Source organism: Drosophila miranda, chromosome 2 (assembly GCF_003369915.1).
Source record: "Drosophila miranda strain MSH22 chromosome 2, D.miranda_PacBio2.1, whole genome shotgun sequence".
Classification (NCBI taxonomy): Eukaryota; Metazoa; Arthropoda; class Insecta; order Diptera; family Drosophilidae; genus Drosophila; species Drosophila miranda.
In genome coordinates, this window is record NC_046675.1 from 12,344,770 (window position 1) to 12,368,966 (window position 24,197).

Consider the following 24,197-nt stretch of genomic DNA (forward strand, 5'->3'; position numbering starts at 1 on the left):
GTAATCAAGTTTCATATCAGTCGGCAATTGTCATACATCAATGTCGATGCCAACTCTATGCGATGTTTTTTCGATATTTTTTGTCTCGCTTACGTTGTCACTGTTTTTTGGTGACCTTTTTGGTTCAAACCGTGTTTTAGTCCAAATACAATAAAAAGCTGCACTTAAAAGTAATCAATCAGGTAGAAAATTTATTCATTAATGGCCTAAAATTTGCATTATTCAACGGAATAAAGAAATTGAACAGTTGGAACGATTTTTCTCTTACGTTTTATTACGTTTCATTTGTTTGACCATTTTCGCTAGAACCTATTTTTACGCAAAATGCAATAAAAGCAAGTATTAAGAATAAGCCAGTTAAGTAGAACAATTATTCATAAATCGTATAAAATTATGTGGGCATGGCTAAATGTGCTATATATATAGTAATATTCCACGGAAGATCAAAAATGAGGAATATGTAAAATATAACTCGAGTTCGTCAGTATATTTACGGTATATTTTTTTAGTGAGACTGGATATTTTGGTATTTATTTGAATCGGGTACAATCTGTAATAACCGGTTCACAACAATGAGTCCCATTCCATGCACAAATGATGCGCATTCCATACACAAAAGTTGCAGCAACATTTACTTGAAACCCGTATTGTAGTCAAAATAAAATACTTACAAGCAATTTAAAGATGTTAGAAAATAGAAAATGTATTCATCTATGGGATAAAACTAAGTGGGCAAAGCTGAAAACTCTATATAGCTTGAAATATCCGGATTTGGCAATACCCGGTTCGCAACAGATGAGTCCCATTCCATACACAAACATGTTGCTAATTCCATGCACACATACCCTGGGGAAAATGGATGTTATAGAATTGGGGAAATGTGTTTCATCCCATGCTCTAATTAATGCAGAAACAAGTCAGTATCTATTTTAAACGATATTTTACAATTAGTGGTCTTCTTACAGAGACAAAGAATCGCAACAGGGATCAGGTTTTATATACAAATAACTAATCAAATGCATGAATAGACCAAAAAAATGCAATCTAAAACAAGGCCTTTATTAATTACATTTGAAAGCAGCTTGAAAAACAGTATCTTTATATAATATTCACGAAATAGGGTATACAAACGCCCATACCCTGGTTGACAACAAATGAGTCTGCAAATACCAGCAACATTGACGTCACAACCTGCGACTATTGAACATTTTTGTTGAAATCGTGTTTTTGTCAAAATAAAAAACATGCAAGTACTTAAAAATAATTAATCTTGATCAAAATTGATTCAGCTATCATATAAAATTGTCTGGGCAAAACTGAGAGATCTATATAGCTGAGAATTTTTGACGGAAGAAAGAATAACCAGGAATTAGTCGTCATAACCGGTTCAGAACAATGAGTCCCATTCCATGCACACATACCCTGGGAGAAATGGATGTTATAAAATTGTGAATATGTTTGTCATCCCAGGCAAAAACAATTCATTTTCAATATATTTTAATATAATTCAATATTATTTAATATTATTTGCATTATTTCAACGATATTTTAAAGCTTATTGTCTTCTTGTAGGGACCATGAATAGGTATCAGGATCGAGATATATATACAAAACACTCATCATATACATGAATATGTCTAAGAAATGTCAATTTGAGAAAAGGTCTTTATTAGTTACGTTTTATCTTCATATCAATATTTATACTTTCATATAAAATTAACAAAATCGGGTATAGAAAGGCCTATATACGGCTTACGCGCAATATAGCGACTCTTTTTTTGTTGAACTTTTTCGTTTAAACCTTTTTTTACAATAAATACAATAAAAGCAAGGATTAAAAACTATCCAATCTTGTACAAAATTGATTAATTAATCGTATAAAATTATGTGGGCATCTAAATGTGCTATATATATAGTAATATTCCACGGAATATCAAAAACAAGGAATATGTAAAATATAACTTGAATTCGTCAGTATATTTGCGGTATATTTTTAGAATGAGATGGTATATTTTGGTATATTTCTAAGGGTCGATATTTTATTTTATCGATACGCACTTCGGCAAACCGAGCGTGAAAATTTTAATTAAAAAACGCAATTTTTCGGTAAAAACAACGCAATAATGTCCTACCAGCTGTACCGTAATACCACCCTGGGCAACACGTTGCAGGAGAGTCTAGACGAGCTGATCCAGGTGAGTCGCAGCGTGCGGAAACAAGATGGCTCACAGTCTGGCCTGTCTGCATTTATGCGCATCGCGAATGCAATAATTAAACAATAACTTTTGTTGCCCTTCTCCCTTGCAGTACGGCCAGATCACGCCAGGACTGGCCTTCAAGGTGCTCCTCCAGTTCGACAAGAGCATCAACAATGCCCTAAACCAGCGCGTAAAGGCGCGCGTCACCTTCAAGGCGGGCAAGCTTAACACCTACCGTTTCTGTGACAATGTCTGGACGCTCATGCTGAACGATGTGGAATTTCGCGAGGTGCACGAGTTCGTCAAGGTGGACAAGGTGAAGATTGTGGCCTGCGATGGCAAGAGCGAGTTCTAGCACTGTCATTGGCCAGAGAATATTTAGATTTGTAAGATTTATATTTGTTTAGGATCCTTTACATCCATCATTGGTGAAGAGTAGACGACCATGCAAACCTATTGGTAGAGGGCCTTGGTCGTCGAACTTTAAAATAAATATCGTGAAACTGTTAAGGACTCTGTCGTTATGAATGTTACTTGCCCCTGGAGGACAACCATCCCTGCTGGATGCCCTGGCGAATATCAAGTCTGTGGCTGGTGTTGGCAATGAGAGGAGATGTTGGGCCTATATTTGTATTATTCTTATACAGAAGAAGTTACGTTGAAATAGGGCGAACCATAAAGGAAGTGGGCCGGAGACACAAAGCTGCCAATTTAGATGAGGGTATAGGCACCAATACACCCTTTCCTTTACAAGTCTGCCATCACCTTTCCAGGCAACAGACGAACAACCACTGTCAGAAAATGTATGGTGTAGGGGTAACAGCAAAAACAGAGGCCTAACTTCGCTTGTCAGTCGTTGCGGACTTCTGCATCAACAAGAGATGGGCCTTGTACTCCGATCTGAATGCCCAGCCATACTATGGGCCACCATCGCCTGGATATCTATCGGAGCCAACAGCAGCAGCGGATGAGAGAAGTGTGCACATCGGTGTAGACGTTCGCAGACACCAGACTCAACGTGCTCCTCACATTCCGCAACTTCCCAATATCATTCGGCATTATCCCCGTTGCATCTAAAGGATAAACATCAATCTTCAGGAACTCCAAGTAATGAAGAGATGGTGCCTCCAGTCGTGGATCATTCATCTCCAACTTCAAACATGTCTATGCAACGGCAAGCTTCAACGAGAACTGCCGTGAAACCGAGAATTCCGAGCATAGGGAGACTTACAAAACGGATGTTGCAGTTGCATAGACTTGTAATTGCAACTTCCGTCTTCCGAGTCTCCATATTCTCGGTATTGTCGGCATCTACGCAGTTCTGGTTGGAGGTTGCAGTTCCATAGACATGTATGAGATTAGAGAGGTGAATGGCAAATAGTCTCCATTCAGTTCTCGTCCGCAGAAAGTTTGCCTACATAAAGATTTTTGAGTTTTGTTGCTTCGTTCTATTCTGATATTTTACTCTATAAACCTTAAATCAAGATTATTGAACTTGAAAAAAATATTCTTCCATAATAATATTATTTAGGAATAGTCACAATTGAAGCCAACACACAACTGAAATTTTAAACGTCCAACCCAAATTCGGTGATACAAACTAGATCTAGAATTTGGCAACAAGAAATTGTGGAAGACACTGCCGGAAAAATAGTATTTTAATCATAGTTTTAATTTGTATTTTGATAAAGCTATCATAATCCGATGTCGGCTATATTATTGTTATTTTCGAAATAAACGGATGTTACCGCCGAATTGAACTTCCACCTATCGCACAAAAGTACCAATATTTCTGTGCAAGCTGTGCACCGATAGCTAGAATCAAAAGTCGAGTATACTTGTTCTAACGACATGTAACAACAGTAAAACCGTCACAGTTTGCTGGAAAATCAGAAAATTATTTCCGTTGAGTCCATATTTACAAAATGCTTACAATTTTTTTCAGTCCAAAGAATATCACCTGCAAAATGGCTCTTCCATGTCTAGCTCACACACCTTGCCGTATACCTTACATATTACTTTCTAGTATTTTCTAGTGTAATTTAAGACGTATGAACCACCCTCTTGTCCAATATAGAAACCGTGTAGAAATTCCATTTAGAGACATGTCCCAGGCCACATTGAATACAAATTCGGGATCAGCACCGAATTCCTGATCATATGCCATCAGAGTCTCAATTTTTTCAAAAATTTTAGAAAAACTGCATGTTACACTGGCACTTCCATGTAGTTAATATGTAGCATATGTGTAGCTAGAGTGTAGTTACCATGTCAAGCTATTAGTGTAGTGGACATTTTTGCTTGCCCGTTTTACCTTAAACCATATTTTATAAGCAACACAATAGAGATGAAAACCTAAATTTAACCAGTCTTAAAGGAAATTGATTTAATAATCGGATAAAGTAATGAGTTCAGAGCTGAGGGCCTTATCTATCTAGTAATATTCAACCGAATATAAACGAGGGGGAACGTTGTGAGTTGCTGCGGACACCGCAACTCTACAGTTATACCCGATACTAAGTCAGTATGGCTCTCCTCCGGCAGACGCTGCTAATATTAAACGAAACGACAAAGAGTGCGTGCGAGAGAGACAGAAAATCAGTCTGAGCGTGACGTCGGGTGCTGCGTAGCCAGTGCAAATTGATTTGTTCCTTTTGGCTATAAAAATTATCTGATCTGGTCCAGATTCAGCAATCTGATAGATACGGTCGTTATCTATGATTCTGCGTTTTTAGTTTTCTCGAATGTGCAATATTGTGGATGCAACAGATTTTCGTCTTTTGTGGGGGCGGAAAGGGGTGGGGCGAAATTCTGAGATATACGTTTTATAGTGAGATCTAACAGAAGTGCGGATACCAAATTTGGTTACTCTAGCCTTAATAGTCTCTGAGATTTGTGGATGCCCCAGATTTTCGTCCTTTGCGGGGGCGGAAGGGGGTGTGGCGAAATTTGGACACGAAACGGTCAAGGTCCGATATCACAGGAGTGTGGATACCAAATTTGGTTGCTCTGGCTCTTATAGGTTCTGAGATCCTTGAACTCATATTTTGCAATTAGCAAAACCGACCATGAAACCTGTGTGTTAGAGAGAGACAGAGCGAGAAAGAATGAAATTGTTTTCTTGATGCTGGCTATAATAATTATACGATCTGGTTGAGATCTTACATTCTAAAACATATAGTCATCCTCTACGATTCTGCGTTTTTGGTTTTATCGTATCTTTAAAAATGTGGATGCCACAGATTTTCGTCCTTTGTGGGGGCGGAAGTGGGCGGGGCGAAGTTTTGAAATATTTTCGTAGCAGTGACATATCACAGAAGTCTGGATACAAAACATCGTTGCTCTAGCTCTTATAGTCTTTGAGCACTAGGCGCTGAAGGGGACGGACAGACGGACGGACGGACAGACGGACAGACAGACATGGCTCAATCGACTCGGCTATTGATGCTGATCAAGAATATATATACTTTATGGGGTCGGAAACGATTCCTTCTGGACGTTACACATCCACATCATCCACTTTTACCACAAACCTAATATACCCCAATACTCATTTTGAGTATCGGGTATAAAAACGAGGAATATGAGCAACTTGATACAAATAATTCGTCAGTATATTTACGGTATGTTTCGAAATTTGTGACGTAGTTCGGTATATTTCTTATCGATAAGTCCACTGGTCACACTGAAGCCTAGCCATTCAGAAAAATGGTCTCACAAATTATTCTGCCGCGACAATGAAAACAACAAAAAAGAAGTGCCGATTTTGTTCCTGAATTCTGAGATCCGTTGATAAATTAAAAAAAATATATATCATTAATATTCGATATATCAATATATAATCAACGTCGCTAGTCAAACAGTTTATTACAAGTGAATCGTCGTCGTTTTTTTGTCGTCACGCCTGCATATTATTGTTAAAAACAAAACGAAAAACGTCTTAGAATAGCGTTCTGCGAATGTTTATGCCATTTGTTGAAACAATCGAAATCAAAGGCCGCGAGCGCGCGAGATGCGGAAGAGCCAAACGGCGGCAACCATTGTTTATGTGTGCAGCAGCAGCGAAATAATCGCCAAAAATTAATGAGAAGTAGTGCCCCTGCCCCCCGCAGCAAGTGCATTAATAGGTTGCCGCACAAATCATATTCCAGTAAAGGTAAAAAAAAATTCAAAAATTCAGAGTGGAAATATCTAAAGTGCATTCCGAATTGCGTGTTAATTTTGTTGTGCATAATTATAGCGAAAGCGGATCAATAAAATAAAGTGGAGAAGCAAAAAAGGCTTGCAGAAAGAAGAGAAAGAGTAAACTCTGCGTTGGCGGTGGGCAGAGCGGGAGAGCAGCAGCATAAGAAAACAAAGCTCGACGTTGCTGTCGGGCGTCACGTCTCTGTTCTGTTTGCTGTGGCTGCGCAGAGGCAGAGGCAGCAGATGAAATGTGTAATTTAAATAAAAGACGTTAATAAAAGAATATACGTAGCGCTCATTAAATGCGAATCTCTGTTGTTGCCATACATTTTATGGCCGCTGCTGCTGCCCTCTGTCTTGTTTTGGTTTTTGTTTTTTAGCGGTAGTCCAATTGGACCTCCTGCAGCGTCGACGCCAACGCCAACGCCAGCGCAGACGTTGACTGCACCTCTTTAATGTTAATTGTTTCTACTTCTAGAAAGTAAAATATCGCTCAGATATAAATAATTATATTAAAAATCAAATAATCAAACAAAAATCTATACATGTATAATCCCTAAAGGTTTAACAAAAAGATCGTCAAAATTAATTTCCGTCGCATTAAAATCTTTACCTCAAAACTGGATTATAACCGATCCGTTGACATTGGCGTGCAGCAGGAAAACAATTCGGGGGTAACCAACAAAATGGTGAAACGGTAAGTCTCAAACACCTTTCTTATCCGAAATGTATTTCTAATCAGTCAAATGGATCGATATCGATCCATCCCCCATACAACGCGATCAATGTGGTTCGTTAACCCATTTTGACAGGGCAATTAGCGGCATCCAGACACTGTTTATGGCCTCTCTAATACATACATACATATGTATGTGTGAGGGGAGGGATATGGATTTGCGTTGCACTTTGTGTAGAGTGATCACATGTGTTTCAGGTCTATTGAACCTACCGACCGACCTGATAAACACTCGTACAAATTATAACGCAATTTTGATTGCTTTCTTTTTATTGTATTCCTTCTCTTTGGACAATCGTTTGGGTTCGTTCTCTTAATCGTTGATTCTACGTTTCTCAACATTTCTGCGGCGCAATGCAAGATTGCCGTATTCTATTTATATGCGCATTTCGTCACTACCTCTCCTTCTCTTCATGCTTTGAGAGAGCTCCAAAGTGGGCAAACAACAAGCAACCCCCGGTTTGGAAAAACACCCCTCTGGGTGCAGCCACCACCACCGCCGCCGCCGCCACCGCCGCCACCGCCGCACCACCAACTGTCTTTCAGACGGAAAACATTTTCATGTACGTTCCCCCCTCCACAAAATAGCAATTCAGAAGAATACAAATCCAGATCCAAGGAAAATTATTCTCTCCTTTGGACACTAAACCCTTTTCAACAACAGATGGTTTTCTAGTGGGTTTTTTCAAAGTCAGAGAACCACTATCCACTGCTTTCTATTGTACTGATGTCACGAACTTGGCGTCTTAATGGGTATACCCCTTTCGTCCTGAATGATATAGCCGTATAACAACATCATTTAAGGAATGACAGCAAAAACAGAAAAGCGGCATTCAGATCAACGCATGCGCATATTGACGTCACGACCACAGAAACGGCAACAAAGATACGGATAGCATCTGCAACAAAAACAGTAAGCAGAGTCCGGTTCGCGGAGTTGCCTGCAATTTGATTTTATACACGATTTAATGCATTTTCATCTGCTTGCCTCCAAAATAGCCCTCTGTCTGTGCTGCTGTCGCTGTCGCTGTTACCGTCGCTGCCTCTGCCTACATAAATAACTGCATACGTTGCACTCTGTCTCTCTCTCTCTCTTGCTCTCGCGCTTGTTTTAATTTTAGACTTTGCCTCTAACAATTTTTTCCATTACTTTGTCGCGTTGTTTTTCGTGTTCTTGTTGCCCTCTGCTTCTCCTTCTCCTCCTCCTTCTCATGCTGCGTCGGCCTCCAGCCATGATTCTCAAGCAGGTTCTTCTTGTTGCATTTTTTTTACAGTTGTGTTGGTTTCCTTGTCGCGCCCCCACTCGTCTGGAGCCCTGTGTGCTGCTTGCGGTCAGCATCAATGCAACAACTCTTGCTTGGAGTTTTCTCTTCTCTTCCCTTTACAATGTTTTCGCTGCTTTTTACCTGCTTTGTTTTGACCACGAGGGCAGCCAGCGCAGGCCTATTCAAGGTGTATTTCTATAAGGTGAGAGGCAGTGCCAGATCGTCAGAGAGAGAGAGGCAGAGAGAGAGTCGTATGAGGCATACTGCGACAAGCAGCTCACACACACACAAACACTTCCTGCCTGCCTACCTGGTGCGCGACCTGTTCCTCTTTTGTTGTTGTTGTTGTTGCTGCTGCGTTTTTGTGGTTCTGGCGATCGTCTCCCATGGATTTATGTATAAATCCCCGCAGCCTTCATGCATATGCCTTCTGTCTTTTGTCCTCTGATTTCTGCTGCTGCGTCGCGTCTCTTTCTCTGTTTCTGTTTTGTGTTTATTAAATTCTTGGATGTGTATATACATACATTTCAGTTGTTGCCTTCTGACTGAAAATTTATTTGTCTGCCTGCATAGAGAGGGGCGTGGAGAGGAGAGAGGAGTGGAGTGGTTGCTGCTGGCAGGCCTTCTCCCTCTTTCTACCCCATTAGTTTTCTGAGTTTGTGTGTGTGTGTGTATGTGTGTGTATGATTGCATTCTCCCTCTCCGTCTCCCACTGTTCTGGTGTTCTTTTTATTCATTTTTGGCGATTAAAATTAAATTTTAATTCCGCTCTTCTGCCGCACTCCCATTGCTGTTGTTCCTCTTTCATTGAGCATGGCTTTGTTTTATGACTTCCTTGTTCCCCCTACCCTCTATCTCTATCTCGATCCCGCTCGCTCTGCTCTCAGACCTTCCGCCTGTTGCTCTGCAGTTTGCCGACATTTTGTGCTTATGTTGCTCATTTGTTAAGTGAAAATTTATTTATGAAAACTCTACTACACTTATACTCTCGAAACAGACTGAATCACATGTGTGTGTGTTTGGGCATAATTAACTCTTATTATTCATGCACATGACTCAGGGTGTGCGGGGATAGCCCCATTTTGGAGGAGGTACAAAACAAATAAAAGAACTATTTAACACTGAAATAACAAAATTTGTACACATATTCGTATTGTAAAATCCGCTGTACGCCGGAGATTAGCATTTTAGACCCTGTTTCAGGGATTTACTCTTTGTCTTGTCAGATTTTCTGCTGCCCTTGCCTTATCATTTCACTTTTTGTTTCGGACACACACAAAGTGCACTGCCAGCTGATAAGACCGAATACTTCCAGATAAGATGCATGAAAAATCTCTCTCTGATTAGTGAAAAGATGCAGCAACAGAAGAATTTAATCAGACAAGTAAACACACGTGACCTGGTTTGCTAAAGTGAACCTTAATTAGGATTGTGTGTGTGTGGCATATGGCATGTGGCATGTGTGTGTGTGTGTTGCCGTGATAAGCACAGACAGTACTGAATATTTGTCAGCAAAATCAACAGCCTGAACGGTAGACTGGACTGACTGGATAAACAATATAACGGGCGGAAAAACACATTTCGTACTACTAATCATGAGTGTTTTTTTTTCGGGAGAGAGAACAAAGGGAAGCATCAACAACTGCTTTGCTTTGCTTTGCTTTGGCCACCCCCACCCAGTCCACTGCTTGCCGAAAACTGCTTCAACTGTAATATTTACTGCTTGCGAGCGTTGATCTGATGAGAAAAGAGACGAAGAGAAGTTCAGTTGGGTTCAAAGTTCATGCCTATCAATGGACAGAGATTCGAAGCAAATTTCGCCCATTGCCCGTGTGTCCCGTGCATTGGCATTTGAACCCCCCCAAACCCCCCTTAAAAGCCAAAAAACTTTTGATGCCTGACCCACATAGGGAGTGGCCGGCCACCGCCTCTTTTTTAAGCCTCCTTCCTTTCCTCCCAAGTGAAAGTTACAACAATTTACGACAAAAATTTGCATTTGGGCGCCTCTGTTTTCGGAGCATCAGAGTTTCGGAGTTTTGTGGTGTGAAAAAATATGAAAGTGAAAATGAAAATTACTTAATGAATGCACTTAACTTTTGCAATTTGGGATAGGTTTTTGTGTTTTTGTGAGTGATTGTGGGGAGATCCCTTTCCTCTCGACAGGATGTGCATGGGCAGGATATGCGCGTCGCCGATTCGCAGCTGCAATGAAAACTTGCACACATCCTGCAAAAACACAAAAACGAAACAATGTTTCATAAAAAAAGCCAGCATGAAAAGTGTCGCTCACGACGACAGAGAGAGAGAGAGAGAGAGACAGACAGAGGAAGTCGAGAGGGTGAACGACCATTGGGACACCCAGTAGACAGTCGATTAAACTTTTATTAAATGTCACGGAACAAAGATAATATACATTTCAGGCTTTATTGAATTCGCACACAAAGGCCGCGGCGGCGGCGGCGGCGCACCCCTCCTCTGGGGAGGGGGGACCTCCAGTAAGCCTAAGAATTGATGGGAATAAATGGAAAATATTTATTTTCAAGGAGTTTCCTTGAAACTCAACAGACAATGGTTTCGGAATGCCGTAGATTCGATTCGATGTACAAAGTTTTCATAAGCGAACAGATACATTCGCCTGGAGCGTTCCGATGAATCTTTAAAAAGATATCGAAGATGTATCCATGTCACCAATAATTTCCATCATTTATCTGTGTTTTCTATAACTTATCCCTGTTATCGATCATTTAATGGTGTTATCGATCATCTATCGGCATTATCGATCCTATCATATCGATAATTTATCGGCGCTATCGATAATTTATCGGTTATATTGATCATTTATCGGTGTTATTGAGCATGTGTCGTTGTTATCGACATTTTCTGTGTTATCGATCATATACTGGTGCTATAGATCAGTTATCGGTGTTATCGATCATATCATACCGATCATTTATCGGTGCCATCCATCGTTTATCCCTGTTATCGGTCATTTATCGGTGTTATCGATATATTATTGATGTTACCGATCATTTATAGTCGTTTTTGATAATTTATCGGTGCTATATATCACTTATCGGCGTTATCGATCAGTTATCTGTGGTATCGATAATTTATCGGTGTTATAGATCATATCATATCGATAATTTATCGGAGTTGTAAATAATATATTGGTGTTATGGATCATTTATCGGTATTATCAATCATTTATCGGCGCTATCGGCCGCTGTCTGCTTGGCCTGTTCCATCTCTCCTTCCTTTTTGAATAGGGATATCCCCCGCCATCCCCTCGATTAAGAGGTATCATATACCGTGGCACCGCACAGCAAACTATGTTGCATGTCGTTGTCATTAATACCAGGCCCAGAGCAGCTCTCAGAGGCAGACACCACGACCACAGACAAGTTGGCTGAGCGAGATGAATGCGGGCTTAGACCTACCGCCCCCCCCAGCTGCTGTCAGACATGTTTGTGCCTGTCGTGACTGGGCGGGGAAGGGGGACGCTTTTGTATATGATTTGACCTTAATTCCCCGTGCATAAACTGCACTTTAAATGCGGCTCGGAAACTGCTCCTTTAAGCGCGCTTTGAACTTTGCTTTCATTTTGGTTCTTCTCTTTCTTCGAGCATTTCCGGTCTGTGCGAAAATAATGAACAAGGAGAAACAGAGAAGAGAAAAGAAGCAAAGACGGAGCGAAGCCCAGGTTAAGCTTCCTTGTTGCAAGATGTTGTTGGTCGTCCTTTAAGTGGTCGTGCTGCCACATCCTTTGTGTGTGGGGAAGTTGGCTTAGTTTCCTTTTGGGCCAGAGAGGGAGATGGAGGCTTGTGGCAGAGACAATGCGCCCGCAGGAAAGTGAGCGCTGGAGCGCTGGAGAGTGTGCCAGCCAGCCAGCCAGCCAGCAGCAGACGACAGACAGGACGGACAGGACAGTGTTTGCCACAAAGGATAGAGGATATTGCTCTCTCGCTATCTCGCTCTCTGTGTCCCTTTCTGTATCTTTCCTTGGGTCATTGGCTTGCCTTCCAACTGATGCCTCGCCCTCCCTGCCATCTCCCTCTCTGTCCCTGGAAAACCACCCAAAAAAAACTTTACTTCAATAAATTTTCTTACCACATTTTTTCTCTTTTTTTTTTGCAGGTAAGTTTTTTGCTTAAAAACTTTTTGAATCTTGGAAACTGTTTTCACTGCCCGCCCCCCCCATCACCGCCCCCACTGCATGGGCACCACTTGACTTTGACAGCGACCTGGAGGTGGAATGGTATTGGTATTTGTTTTGAAACTTTTTCAATACCCTAAAAAAGAGTATGGCGATTTTAAAGTGCGGAAGAGCAGATAATTGAACCAAATAATATCCCCCTCCAAATTCTTCGACCTTGATGACACGAATTTTTGATTTATATATTTTTTTTTTTGAAATCGTAGTTTTTCCTGTAATTTTTGTAAAAATTGTTCTAACAGTAACATAATTTTTAGCAAAGATATTATTTTAGATTAAAAAACACAATCCATATTAAAAAAAAATAAAAAAAATTGAGAGCAGATGGAGGGAGATTGATTCTTTCAGATATAATGATACCTAACACAAGTCTGGACCCTCAAGAACTTTCATATATGATCAGACTTTGACTACTATATCGTATATTGTATATGTATTATAGGAACGTTTCTTTGAGAAAACAATAAATTACATTGTAATCTTATGATTAAAACGATTCCTTGTAGAAGAAATCCCTATAAAAGAAGTCCATATCTAGAAAATCGTCTAAATATAGCTTTGAACAATCTGCCAGGGTATCTTTAGCTCTATTTAACCTTTCTTTATTGTTTATTTTCGTTGTTTTCAATGTGGTTTTGTGAACTCATTTGAAATAATTACCACTCCACCATCAACGTCCTCATCTTTAACCGAATCTGAACGTCTGGGTCTGGGGGACGCCGCGTTTATGCTTTTTTTTTTACAACAATTGATTTCCCACACAACAAAGACAGAAATTGCAGAGATCACAAAGACCAGAAATGGGAAATTCCTTTGCTTATTGTTGGCTCTATAAATACGAGTATAAATATGTATGTTATGGCACTCGTTAAAAGTAGTTGGCAAATCGCGTGGGCTGTACGTTGGAGTTGTTTGGGGATGGTAGGAGTGTGGTGGTAGGTGGCAGGTCGCAGAGAGCGGCTTGTTAGCCTTGTTATCGCCCAGCTTAGGCGTTGTCCCACGAACAGTTACTATTATTCTGTGGCAGTGCCTTTTGTTGTTGCATTTTCCAAAATTTTGCTTATGAAAATGTTATTGTTTTGGTGTTAAATCACAGCGCGATTTCCCACAAAAGCTAAGAAAACTATAATTAATTTGGAAATGCACATATTTATGGGATTGTCATGGGAATCTTATGAGCTCTCTTGAGGTTCTTGATTCAAGAATATGCCGGAGATGATTTGTAGATTTGAATCACTACTTTAGTATGTGTAGTCGTAAGGTCAAAATGTATACAACTAGGAAGAGAGGGATTAAAATAAAGACAAGAAGAGCTACGCAGAAAAGAACGCAGTCCCGTTGGATTGCTGAGAGATAGAGAGCTAGAGAGAGGCTATCGTTGTAGTGCATTCGGAACCGAAGACTCGGTCGAGTGTGGGCGCAGAATTGTTGCCGTTGCCGAGAGAGCAAAATAGTGCAGAAGCTGCGAGCACATGTAAATATTTGCGTGAGAGGAGCAAAGCTCGTGAAATGAAATGAAGAGAAGAGATCGGAAGTCCGAAAAAAAGAGAGCGATTGAAAGAATAGAAAGAATTGCAGAAAGAGAGAGAAATGCAAGCAATGGAATTTCGTGAGAAGCACAGCTCGGTGCAGCGATTTTATATGAACAAGAATGCGAGTCTTTTCGGGTCTTATTTTACGCTCAGCACAACAGAGAGCGCCTTGGCGCCGTGTTTAATGTGAGAGAGAGAGAGAAGAACTAAGTTTGCGGTGGCAGACCACCTTGTATGATTTTATCAAGGAGAGAGCGATTTAATATCAATACGACTGCGCTTAAGGTCAAATATGACCCAACAAAATGCAAGAAGAGAGGAGAGCAGAGCAGAGCAGACAGAAGAATGTCCATCTCATGATGAAATTATACAAGGTAGCCCGCAAACTCCCTTTTCGGGTCTTATTTTAGGCTCAGCCCAACTGAGAGCGCTTTGACGCCTTATAGATGCGAAAGAGAGAGAGCATAACGAAGTTTGCTGTTGCACTGAAGGAAATAAGACCCTCAAAGAGAGCGCATTGTGGCTGCGGACCACCTTGTATGATTTCATCATGGGTCGAGCGGTAAAATATCAATAAGAATGCGCTTACCAACCAACCAAATGCAAGAAGAGAGGAGACGAAAGCAGACAGAAGAAAGACCATCTCTGGCAAACGTGGGTACCTACATATTCTTATTTTGATTGCCATACAGATGTAAATGATTCTTTACCATAGTTTAATCTTTAAGATGATTCTTGAGTCCTTAAACTTTAAATTATGTATTTTCACAAGACCTAAAAATGGGAACAAGAGTACTGGCAGTTGTAGCTCCCCCACTCCCCTCTCTTCAGTGCAAACCGCACTATCTATTCGTAGTCCCTGCCACTCGGGTTAAGTCCCAGAGCCAGCTCTGTTCTCGCCGCTCAGAGGCGCGATTAACTTTGGGGACGGGAGTGTTCCACGATTACCTCAGGAAATTTGTAGCCCCCCCCCCGCTCTCATAGTTTTGCCCTCATTTTCGGTGACCCAATTAAACTGTTTACTTGCATAATTTCCACGTTTGTTGGCGCGTAATTGCATTAGTTGGAGTGTTAATAGACCATGTTCCTGTCTCCACGGCTCTCCCTGTCTCCCCCTCCCCCCCTCTCTCTCTTTCTCTCTCGCTCACTGTGTGGAAATTCGCATAGCTTTTCGCGTAATTTTCGCATTTGAAACGCGAAAATTGATGAACAAACTACGGCAATGATTACGATTTCTATGATGACGATGAAGGCGCGCCTGCCATGCCATGCCATGCTATGCATTTTGGTTTTCTATGGGCTGGGTCTGCCGGTACTTTGATTTGTAACTGCAATTTCAAACTGCACACACAGAGATACACATGTACAGATACAGATACAGATACAGATACATTCTTGGCACACAATTTGCTGTGTGGCATTTATTGGGTGTTATTGTTGTGGTTTTGCTGTTGACCCACTTTTCCAGCCAATAGTTTACTTTGCAGTTTATGCTCCACCGTCCCCCCCTCCTCAAGCCTCCTCCCAGCTGGAAGATTGTGGCACCCAGAGGAAGTGGCACCCTAGGTGTCATTTATTGTCTATTATTTATATGCATAATTACGGTATTGATTTGAGGGAAACGTTAGCTGTATCTGTGACTGTATCTTTTTCTGCCTGGTTGTCTCTTAAAAATGATTACATTTTACACAAATTTTTTGGTATTTGCTTTTATCTTTCTTCTTCTTCTTTGGCAAAATGGTAAATATTTGAATATGCATTTCTGTAGATGCCAGAAAATATGGGGCTAGTACAGTGTGTTGCGAAAGTATGTGTCGTCTTAAAAATAAAAATATATGATATAAATAATAATTCCCCTCGAGCTATGTTTTATTTTTTTTTAGCAACTTTTACAACAGTCGCAGAAAAAATTACGATGCCTTAAAAAAAAAAAAGCTTGATAGTACGCTTGAAGAATTTGGAAGGGGATATTATTTATATTAAATATTTAAGAGTTTTATATATACAACAAAGACAATTAAAATAGTTAAATTAAATGGGGTTTTCCTGGATAAAAAATGATTTTTCTCAATAGATTCATCGCTATTATTATTTTATGTTTATTATTATTATTATCATTTTTAATATTATTATTATGTATATAACATTAATTAAAATTTTGCTCTACAAATAATATTTTTATTTAACACAAAATCTATAAGTTTGAGGAATCTTAAAGATATTTGAATCATGATAAAGTGCAATATTTTTTTGTGTTGCTTTAAAACATTAAAAAACTTCAATACTAACAATTTTGTACCACACTGTACGCCTACGTGGGGCGTGTGGCCTGTGGGGGTGGCATGAGATGTGCGGCACATATTGCAATGGTAATTTTTGTTATCTCCAATGTCTTGACTCTTGGCTCCCAGAAGCAGAAACAGAAACAGAACCAAGACGCGGGCAGAGCACGAAATAACAATTCCATCTCTGCTGATAAGCAAAGGGCGGGGAGGGGGAGTGGGAGGGGAATACAATATTCAAATGCGGTCGTGACTTTGAACGCGAATCTCTCAACCCAGAGATTGAAGAACTTTTTCACGAAATATTTGCCAAGAAATACAGATATAGATGGAAATACTATCTAGATTATCTACCAGTTTCTCTGGAAAACTATTAAATTTCAAAGATATCCTTAAGGATCTTTCCATATCTGAATGGCTATCGAATGTCGGATAATCCTCGCTATTGTCTTTGGCAAAAACAAGGTTATCGTAGGTCCCTCCCCATGATGTACCTGGGAGTGGATTATTTTGGGATCAACAAGGGATTTTTGCATGCTGATAAGATTAGCTTGGATTTATGGCCTTATTATGATTGTTTTTAGATCATAGCCGGTTCGGGGCTGGGATTATCTCATCTTCATTACCTGAAAAGACACACGACGCGGCGCGACGATGCACACGATTCTGTGGCACCTGCTTTTGGGATGACCTCAAAAGTGAATCACCTCTTAATAGAGCTTCATTTGCACTTGCACTTGCACTCCTCTCCTCTCCTCTCCCTGCTCTGCCACCAATTACCAGTATATTGAAGTATATTTTTCAAGTAAAGAAAAAAGCGAGTAAAACATCCATGAAATTGCTCAAATTGCCGCAATTAACTAACAAATGGTTGGTGCAGATCAGTGATTAAAACATGAAAATGCTTTAAAAAAAAAAAACCAAAGCACATAAAAACAAGCGAAAATTTAATCAACTATTGTTGTGTCTGTGTGTTTTAGTGTTTAAAAGCTGTTAACTATAAAAAAGTAAACGATGAATCGTAAGAGAAAGGAAGAGAGTGTTTTTTTTTTGCATTTTTATTGGAGATTTTTGAGCCTGGATCAAAATTCGAAATCAAGCCGAAGACTGGGGAGTTTTGGGTTAAATTTTTAGAAATTATCGATAGTTCGATTAATGACCAGTAAATCATATCAATTTTCTTTATATAAAATTATAGGTTATCGATAAACGATCGAATTGACAACTGATACTTCATTTGTATTAAATGATAAATTATCGATAATTATCGAACATTAAAATCATTCGATTAAAGTGCCAAAAAAGGTAGAATATTACAGATTTTGATCTGTTGAATTGTTTTTAGAGATGGGTACGAAGGTCCCTCTCGGGTATAGATTCTTGAGTCAAGATTCTGTAAAATTTATACCAAGATAATACGCAATATTAATAGAAATAATCGTATAAATAGCAGCCCCGGGATTTCCATGGAATTCATTCGAATCATTCTTATCAATACCAAGAAAACTCCATTATTTGCGTGATGGAAAACCATTAAAGGCATTTATAATTGCCAGAACAATACTATATAAAAATCGGTTTACACATGCAATAAATAAAGACCGATAAGAGAGAGAGAGAGGGAGATTGCTTCAAGGGTATGCAAAAACTCTGACTCCGAATCTGTTATTTCTTTTTCAAATGAATCGGAAAGATCCGAGGGGATTGTCTTGCACCATGAAACCCAAACCGATTAAATCATCGTAAAAGAAAAAAAAAAAAAGGAAAACTCGATGGTGGCTGCTGTTGCATGCGTCATAGATGGAAGTAAAACTGGTTCGGAGTCGAGGCGCAACAATACCATACGATCGATGAGGCAATGTCGCTGACCAGCTTTTTCCACCTTCAACAACTTTACTGGCTCCCCCTTTCCCTCCACCTCCCTCTCTCTCTGTTCATTTCTATCTTTATGTGAAAGTGAGCAGCAGCCGCAGCCGCTGCCCCCCCCTTGGCCTTTGTCTCGTCTCTGTCGGCGGCGTCTGCCTTTGCACTGATTATGGCAATTGCAATTGCAATTGTCGCTGCAAACAATGCGAAAAAAGCCGTAAAAAAAAGAGAGTAAAAACTCAAAGAAAATATACGCAATAGTCAAACGTAATGAAAAAGGAAACTGCAACTTTTTGATGCTCTTTCCCACACACAAACACAGACACACAAGCAACAAACACAATTCAAAGAATTTTCTTGTGCTTTTTGAGCAGATTGATTCGAGGAGATGAGTATTCTGCCTGCCCTCTGCTGATGAGCTTTCCGCTGTGACAGGGTATTCCAGCGAGCGACTCTCTGCTGCTGCTGCTATGCTCTGCTGTCTGTCCGTCTCTCTCTGTCATTGTCGCCTTGAGACCGACTCCTTGTGACTGCACTGCGTCTTTCGGGTTCAGCGTCTGATTATTGACGAAGTCAACGGCGACGCTGTCGAGCGAGTGTTGTTGACATGGACCCTACCCCCCACTACCCACCCCCCACATTGCGTGCTCCTCTAGAGAGATCTGTATCCATAAATCCCCCAGGCTATCATCAAGGTGGGTGCATGTGTGTGTGCACTGCACTTGTCAACGCAATTTGCGGTTTTTGTTTCTATCTGTTGACTGCTCTCTCTCGCGCTTGCTCTGTCTCTGCCGAAGCTGCTACTGCTGCTGCTGCTGCTGCGGGCTACTTGTCGTGTCTGTGCTTGCATTTACTCGTATAAGAGTGGAAAGGGGATGGTGTATAAGAGTGTAGCTGGGTGTGCGTTTGTGTGTGGCGTGCCCATAGCATTTGCATTAAATATCCATGAGAAATTGATTTTTTTTTCTCTTGTTACCCTAGGGGCGTAGAGTATTATGATTTAGACAAGACTTGGGCGGGACACCAAAACGATTAATACCTATTTCTCAAAATGAAAGCCATCAGCAAATGATTGATCTTCAAGGGGTATCAATGTCTTCGAACCCTCTTTTCGTGTTGTTGCAATTAAACACAAAATTATCTGCACACTTTGGCGATTTGAGAATTCATTGAACAAATATCAAGATATTGTATGTCTGGGAAGGGGGGGCAGGGTGATGTGGGATCGTGGAATTGCATTGTGTAGTATTTGCGGTTCTGTTTTGATTTGTCTCCCGATCTCCCGATGTGTGTGCGTGCGCGTTGAATCGATTTGTGTAGCGTAATGGTTTGGAGGGGGGGGCGGGAGGGATACATATGTGGAGTACTGTACCGTATATATCGTATGTGGCATAAGGAGTGGCACGATAACGAGCCGCATAGATGGCAGGTTTTCGCGGGTGTCTGTCATGATAATTTACGAATACTACGTTGTGGGCATTAACTTTGTTATTAGACAAACAAAATGATAAATGAGTTATCGATGGGAAAAGTTAAGAACTTTTGGGTCTTCTCTTTATAGAATACCACCATTATTAGATCATAGCTAGGGGGAATCACCTATACCAGTACCAAGCAAAAGATACATATGTCTGAAATATGCGAAGGTTATCCGATCCACTTTTAGGCGGGCACTTCCGTCGATAAGAAAATCGTGAAACGGTAAAACCCAACTAGATTTTATCGCTCCTCCATGCAGCACACATGCTCGTACTTATTTTAGTATACATATTTGTACAAGTACCTTGGCTAGGCCTGTGGGTGTGCGTGTCCGTGTGTGCGTGTGTGTGTTGGGGGGCAACAAAAGTTTTGCGTCAATATCCGTTCCAAATTGTTTCCAGCTAAAAGTAAACAAAAGAAACGGTACGCCAGTGGAGCGGTGTAGGGGGGTAGGGGGAAAAAAAAAACTAAAATTGAAAGTGCGCCATGGTAAATTTTACTAATGTATTTCTTACAAGTACCAGTACGACGAGTATACCCTTGAGTGGTGGGTGTTTATGACTTTTAAAGTAGGTTTACTCAACACAAGGAAGGGGGATAATCGAACCCATATAAAAGGTGTAAATCTAAAGGAAATAGGGGACTTTTTTATATAGATCTACAATATCTATCATCTCTTACCGATGAATCGTAGGAGAAGGGATGAGAGTGCTCAAAATTCGACTGGGGAGTTTTTGTTTAACTTTTTAGAATTGATCGATAATTCGATTATTTTAAAGAATAAATTGTGGATAATTATCGATTAATGATCAGTAAATTATATGAATTTGCTTATAAATAAACGACTGATACTTAATTTATATAAAATGATGCCCACAAATGCTCTGCTTAAATCGCACCCACAAGACGCTCGACTCGAGACGCACAAGCGATGAGTGCAAAAGAGAAAGCTCGAGACATGTCGTGTGCCTGATTGCTCGCCTCTAAAGAGGATTGTTGGACTTCTCTCAAGTCTTAAGGGTATTCCAAGCTTCGAAACCGTCTTTCGTTCTGCTTCTTCCTTTTAAGCAGCACCGTTAGCAACCATACGACGAACCACTCTGTAATGAATAACCTCTGAGCACATTGGGCACTCACTCACTCAACGTAATCGAATCGACAAATTCTTGGCATTTCGTAAATCACTTTGGAGTCGGAAACTCCCCCCCTGGAAACTAGAACGGAACTCTGACAAACGAACGATTCTTGCATTAGCAAAATTAAAATAACAACAACAAAGCATATGTACTCCCTGTAACAAGGGCATCCATCTCACCCGAAAAATGGGGTCGTGGTCGGGTCGGCCCATGAAAAACCCCGCCCCATTGGTTGGCAAAAAAAAAAGAGAGAACAATTAAATTGTTGTACTGTGGCTTAGAGTGGTTCTTGGGACCTTTGACATTTGCATTTCGGTTATGGATCTCCAGATCTGGATGGCAGGGTATGGGGGTCTCCATTAAGCCACAGAATTTCACGATTAACGGTCCTGACAGCTCCGAAAGCCCATTTCTCAACATGTCACTTAAGGATTTGGGACTTTACAGTGGAGACTCTATAGGATATATCTTTTTGGGGATGCTGAAACTACAGAGTGTATCAGGCTAATAGAAATTCCATCACACATTCCACAGCCTTGCATTCCCACAGATCTCCAGCTCGTATGGGCAACAAGAATCTCTAGATCGTTGCAACATGCTGTGCAGAAATTCAGAAATAAGCCACTCAGCCGGTCACAGCCGAGTCCGTTGTCATGAGGCGTTGCCATGGGGCTGCCTAAGAAGCCCAGAGAGACTCCAGAGACCACATAATGATGGCAAGATGCGGGATGCACAAGCAAAAGGGGGGGGGGCTGTGGGGGAGACCTGTTCTTTAACCCATACAGCCACCACGGGTGACATAATCGGCACAGTTGTTGGCCTGGCAACAAATGTTGTGCCAGTACTTGCATGTGGTGGGGGGCTGTGGGTGTGGAGCAGTGGAGCTTGGTATTCAAATAAACGTATTTCTTGTGTACACACACACACACATTCGCATCACGCATATTTCTGAGATATCCCGGGGAATGTTTTTATGTGGAATTTTCAGAAATTGCTACCTTTTGGCTATGGATTCTAATTAATGACTTGTACAACGGTCCGATCTCCAGTTCTTGTTAATAAATAAAACACTGAGCATTTGCATATGCCCTAATTCGTTGGAAGGAAATATTCGTGTATTCCATGATTCACACAAATTCCAAAAGAGAAACAGTGAAAGGTCTCTTTCTTTACATCGATTTGCGGACTTCCACTCAATCGATCGGCAATCACAAAATAATTGATTTGATTTCTCCAACTATCGATATTAAAGTCAGGCTATGCTTCCGATATTATCGTAATGACAGCCATACCCATACCATGTAACGGGATATGCTGCAGGTCAATCAATACACACACACACACTTTCACCATGCCTCCTTCTCCCTTGCGCCTCCTTCGCTTCACTGGAATTGGAGGTCATGCCGTGTCTGACCCAAAACTGCACGTTTTCGGATTTTGTGTTTGCTTTTTGGTCTGTGACCTTTGACATCTGACTGCCTGCCTGCCGCCAGTTGATTGACATAATTCCATTATAGACAGACGCCTTGATTTGGATACACACTTGGCTTCATTCCCCCCCTCCCTGCCACCGTATCGATTGGGGTTTGCGGGCAAATGTCAAAACGAATGTAATGCAAAATGTCAACGATCCACACGGATGGAGCGTGGGCAGCTCTGTTTTATGGCTTCATTTCAATTTATGCATTAATTGGCGCACGAATCGGTGAACGTTTGTCGGCTTTCGGCAATCAAAAAGTACACTCTTCAACTCCCTTCCTTTTTGCCAGTGCCATTGGCACTCTCTCACTGCAGCTCATCAAAAAGCTCTCTCACAAGCTGTAATGATCTTATAAAAGGTGGTCGAGCGCTTTGACGCCATGCTTGATGGGAGAGAGAGAGAGAGAGAAGAACAAAGTTTGCTCTACCGAAAAGAGAGCGCCTTGTAGTTTCCTTTTCACACAAGCTGCTGATTTGCGTGCGGTGCCATCGCGGGGGAGAGATAGAGAGGCTTAGAGCTTAGTCTTTCCTCTTTCCCTGCCATTACCCCTGTTCGAACTCCTTATCTTGCTCTCCCCTCTGGCCATTCAGCTGCGGCTCTTTCACTCGCCACTCTCCTACTCTCCCCCCTCCACCTTTCTCTCTTGCATGCTTCAGTGAGTGTGTTGCCTGACGAGCATTGCGCTGGTGGGGAGATTGTTGCTTTTGGCTGAAAAATTTTCAATGCATAATCAACAACAAAAACAGTAATATTTTTCCTCTTTTTTTTTTGCAACGTGACGAATTACGTGCAAAATTGCCGCAACAACAAGAACAGCCAAGCAACATCGTCGTGCCCTTTGTGGCAGCTGATGTTTGCTGTTTGTTGTTGCTTTGTGGCTAAGGGAGTTTTTTGTATTCCGTTTCTCTTTTTTTTCTTTCAGGTTTATGCAAGTCGCTGGCAAAAGACTTTTTTCTAATGCGCAACAAAATATTCTCTTTGACGTGCCCGCCCCTCCCCCCGTTTTCCCCCACGGGTGTGTCACGTACAGAGCATGGCCAAAAATTTGATTGATCCCCCACTCCTCTGCCCTAGCCGTTCGTCTGCTTCCATACCTCTGCATCTTCCCACTCGCTCTCACTTTTGCGTCGCTCCATTCTTTTGTTGTCTGTTTCTGTTCTCGGCTCTTCGGGCTGTTCTCATTCTTAATCTTCTTGTTACCTCCTTACGCATCACGCTTCGCACACAAACGATCCTAATTATAGTGCCAGTTGCTCTTCGTAGGACACATCCAACAACAAAATGGAGCTCTATGGGGTTATGTGTGTCTGAGGGAATGATCTATGGGATCTGCAGTACTATAAGAGCTATAGGAAGCATAACTAGAGTGTAGACTAGTGTAAGACCCACGCAGAACCAGTTTACTTTGTAGATTCTTGTTCCCAAAAAAAATCCAGTATCGACCACTCCATACTCGGAATAAAAACGTTAACATTTTTGTATATTTTAATCAAATTGCAATATATTTTTGTTTTGTTTCTTGCGGGCAGCATATGAGGAGAGGCTCTGCCCCTCCCCTGTTGGGGCTTTTCTCTTTGTTATTTTTGCCTCTCCTTTTGTGGAGAGCAGCCAGCCCCATGGACTGGTTGCCTGTCGTCCGCTTGCAGGTGAAATTGTGTGCAGCGTAACATATTATTAAATTGGCTTGATTATGGCCATTGCCCCGGTCCCGGTCCCGGCCATTGCCAGTTCTCGAAACCACGGTCAGTCATTGGGCGGGGAGCAGCAGCCCCCAGCAACAGCCAGCAGGCAGCAGGCACCAGCCACAGAAAAGAAAAAAAATAAA

The 24,197-nt window shown here is 41.2% G+C and overlaps 2 protein-coding genes across 2 annotated transcripts in view; both read left to right on the forward strand.

The window, feature by feature from the left end:
• The first annotated feature begins 2,029 nt into the window (after nt 1-2,029).
• LOC108157387 (transcription initiation factor IIA subunit 2) lies at nt 2,030-2,708 on the forward strand. Its single transcript, XM_017289423.2, has 2 exons — nt 2,030-2,195; nt 2,308-2,708. Exons 1-2 carry the CDS (start codon nt 2,124-2,126, stop codon nt 2,551-2,553), a joined length of 318 nt encoding a protein of 105 aa, XP_017144912.1. The 5' UTR covers nt 2,030-2,123; the 3' UTR covers nt 2,554-2,708.
• Nucleotides 2,709-5,912: 3,204 nt separating this feature from the next.
• Nucleotides 5,913-24,197, forward strand: part of LOC108155358 (protein pellino) — a 36,741-nt gene continuing 18,456 nt past the window's right edge. Inside the window, exons 1-2 of the mRNA XM_017286122.2 lie at nt 5,913-6,354; nt 6,946-7,080. Coding sequence (XP_017141611.1) covers nt 7,070-7,080 — 11 coding nt within the window. The 5' untranslated portion in view covers nt 5,913-6,354; nt 6,946-7,069. The remainder of the gene's footprint in view (nt 6,355-6,945; nt 7,081-24,197) is intronic.

Bases quoted from the DNA above. Each gene is read 5' to 3' on its own strand.
- LOC108157387 (XM_017289423.2), top strand. From the start codon at position 2,124: ATGTCCTACCAGCTGTACCGTAATACCACCCTGGGCAACACGTTGCAG. The intron at 2,196-2,307 runs GTGAGTCGCAGC...TCTCCCTTGCAG, and splicing joins GTCTAGACGAGCTGATCCAG to TACGGCCAGATCACGCCAGG.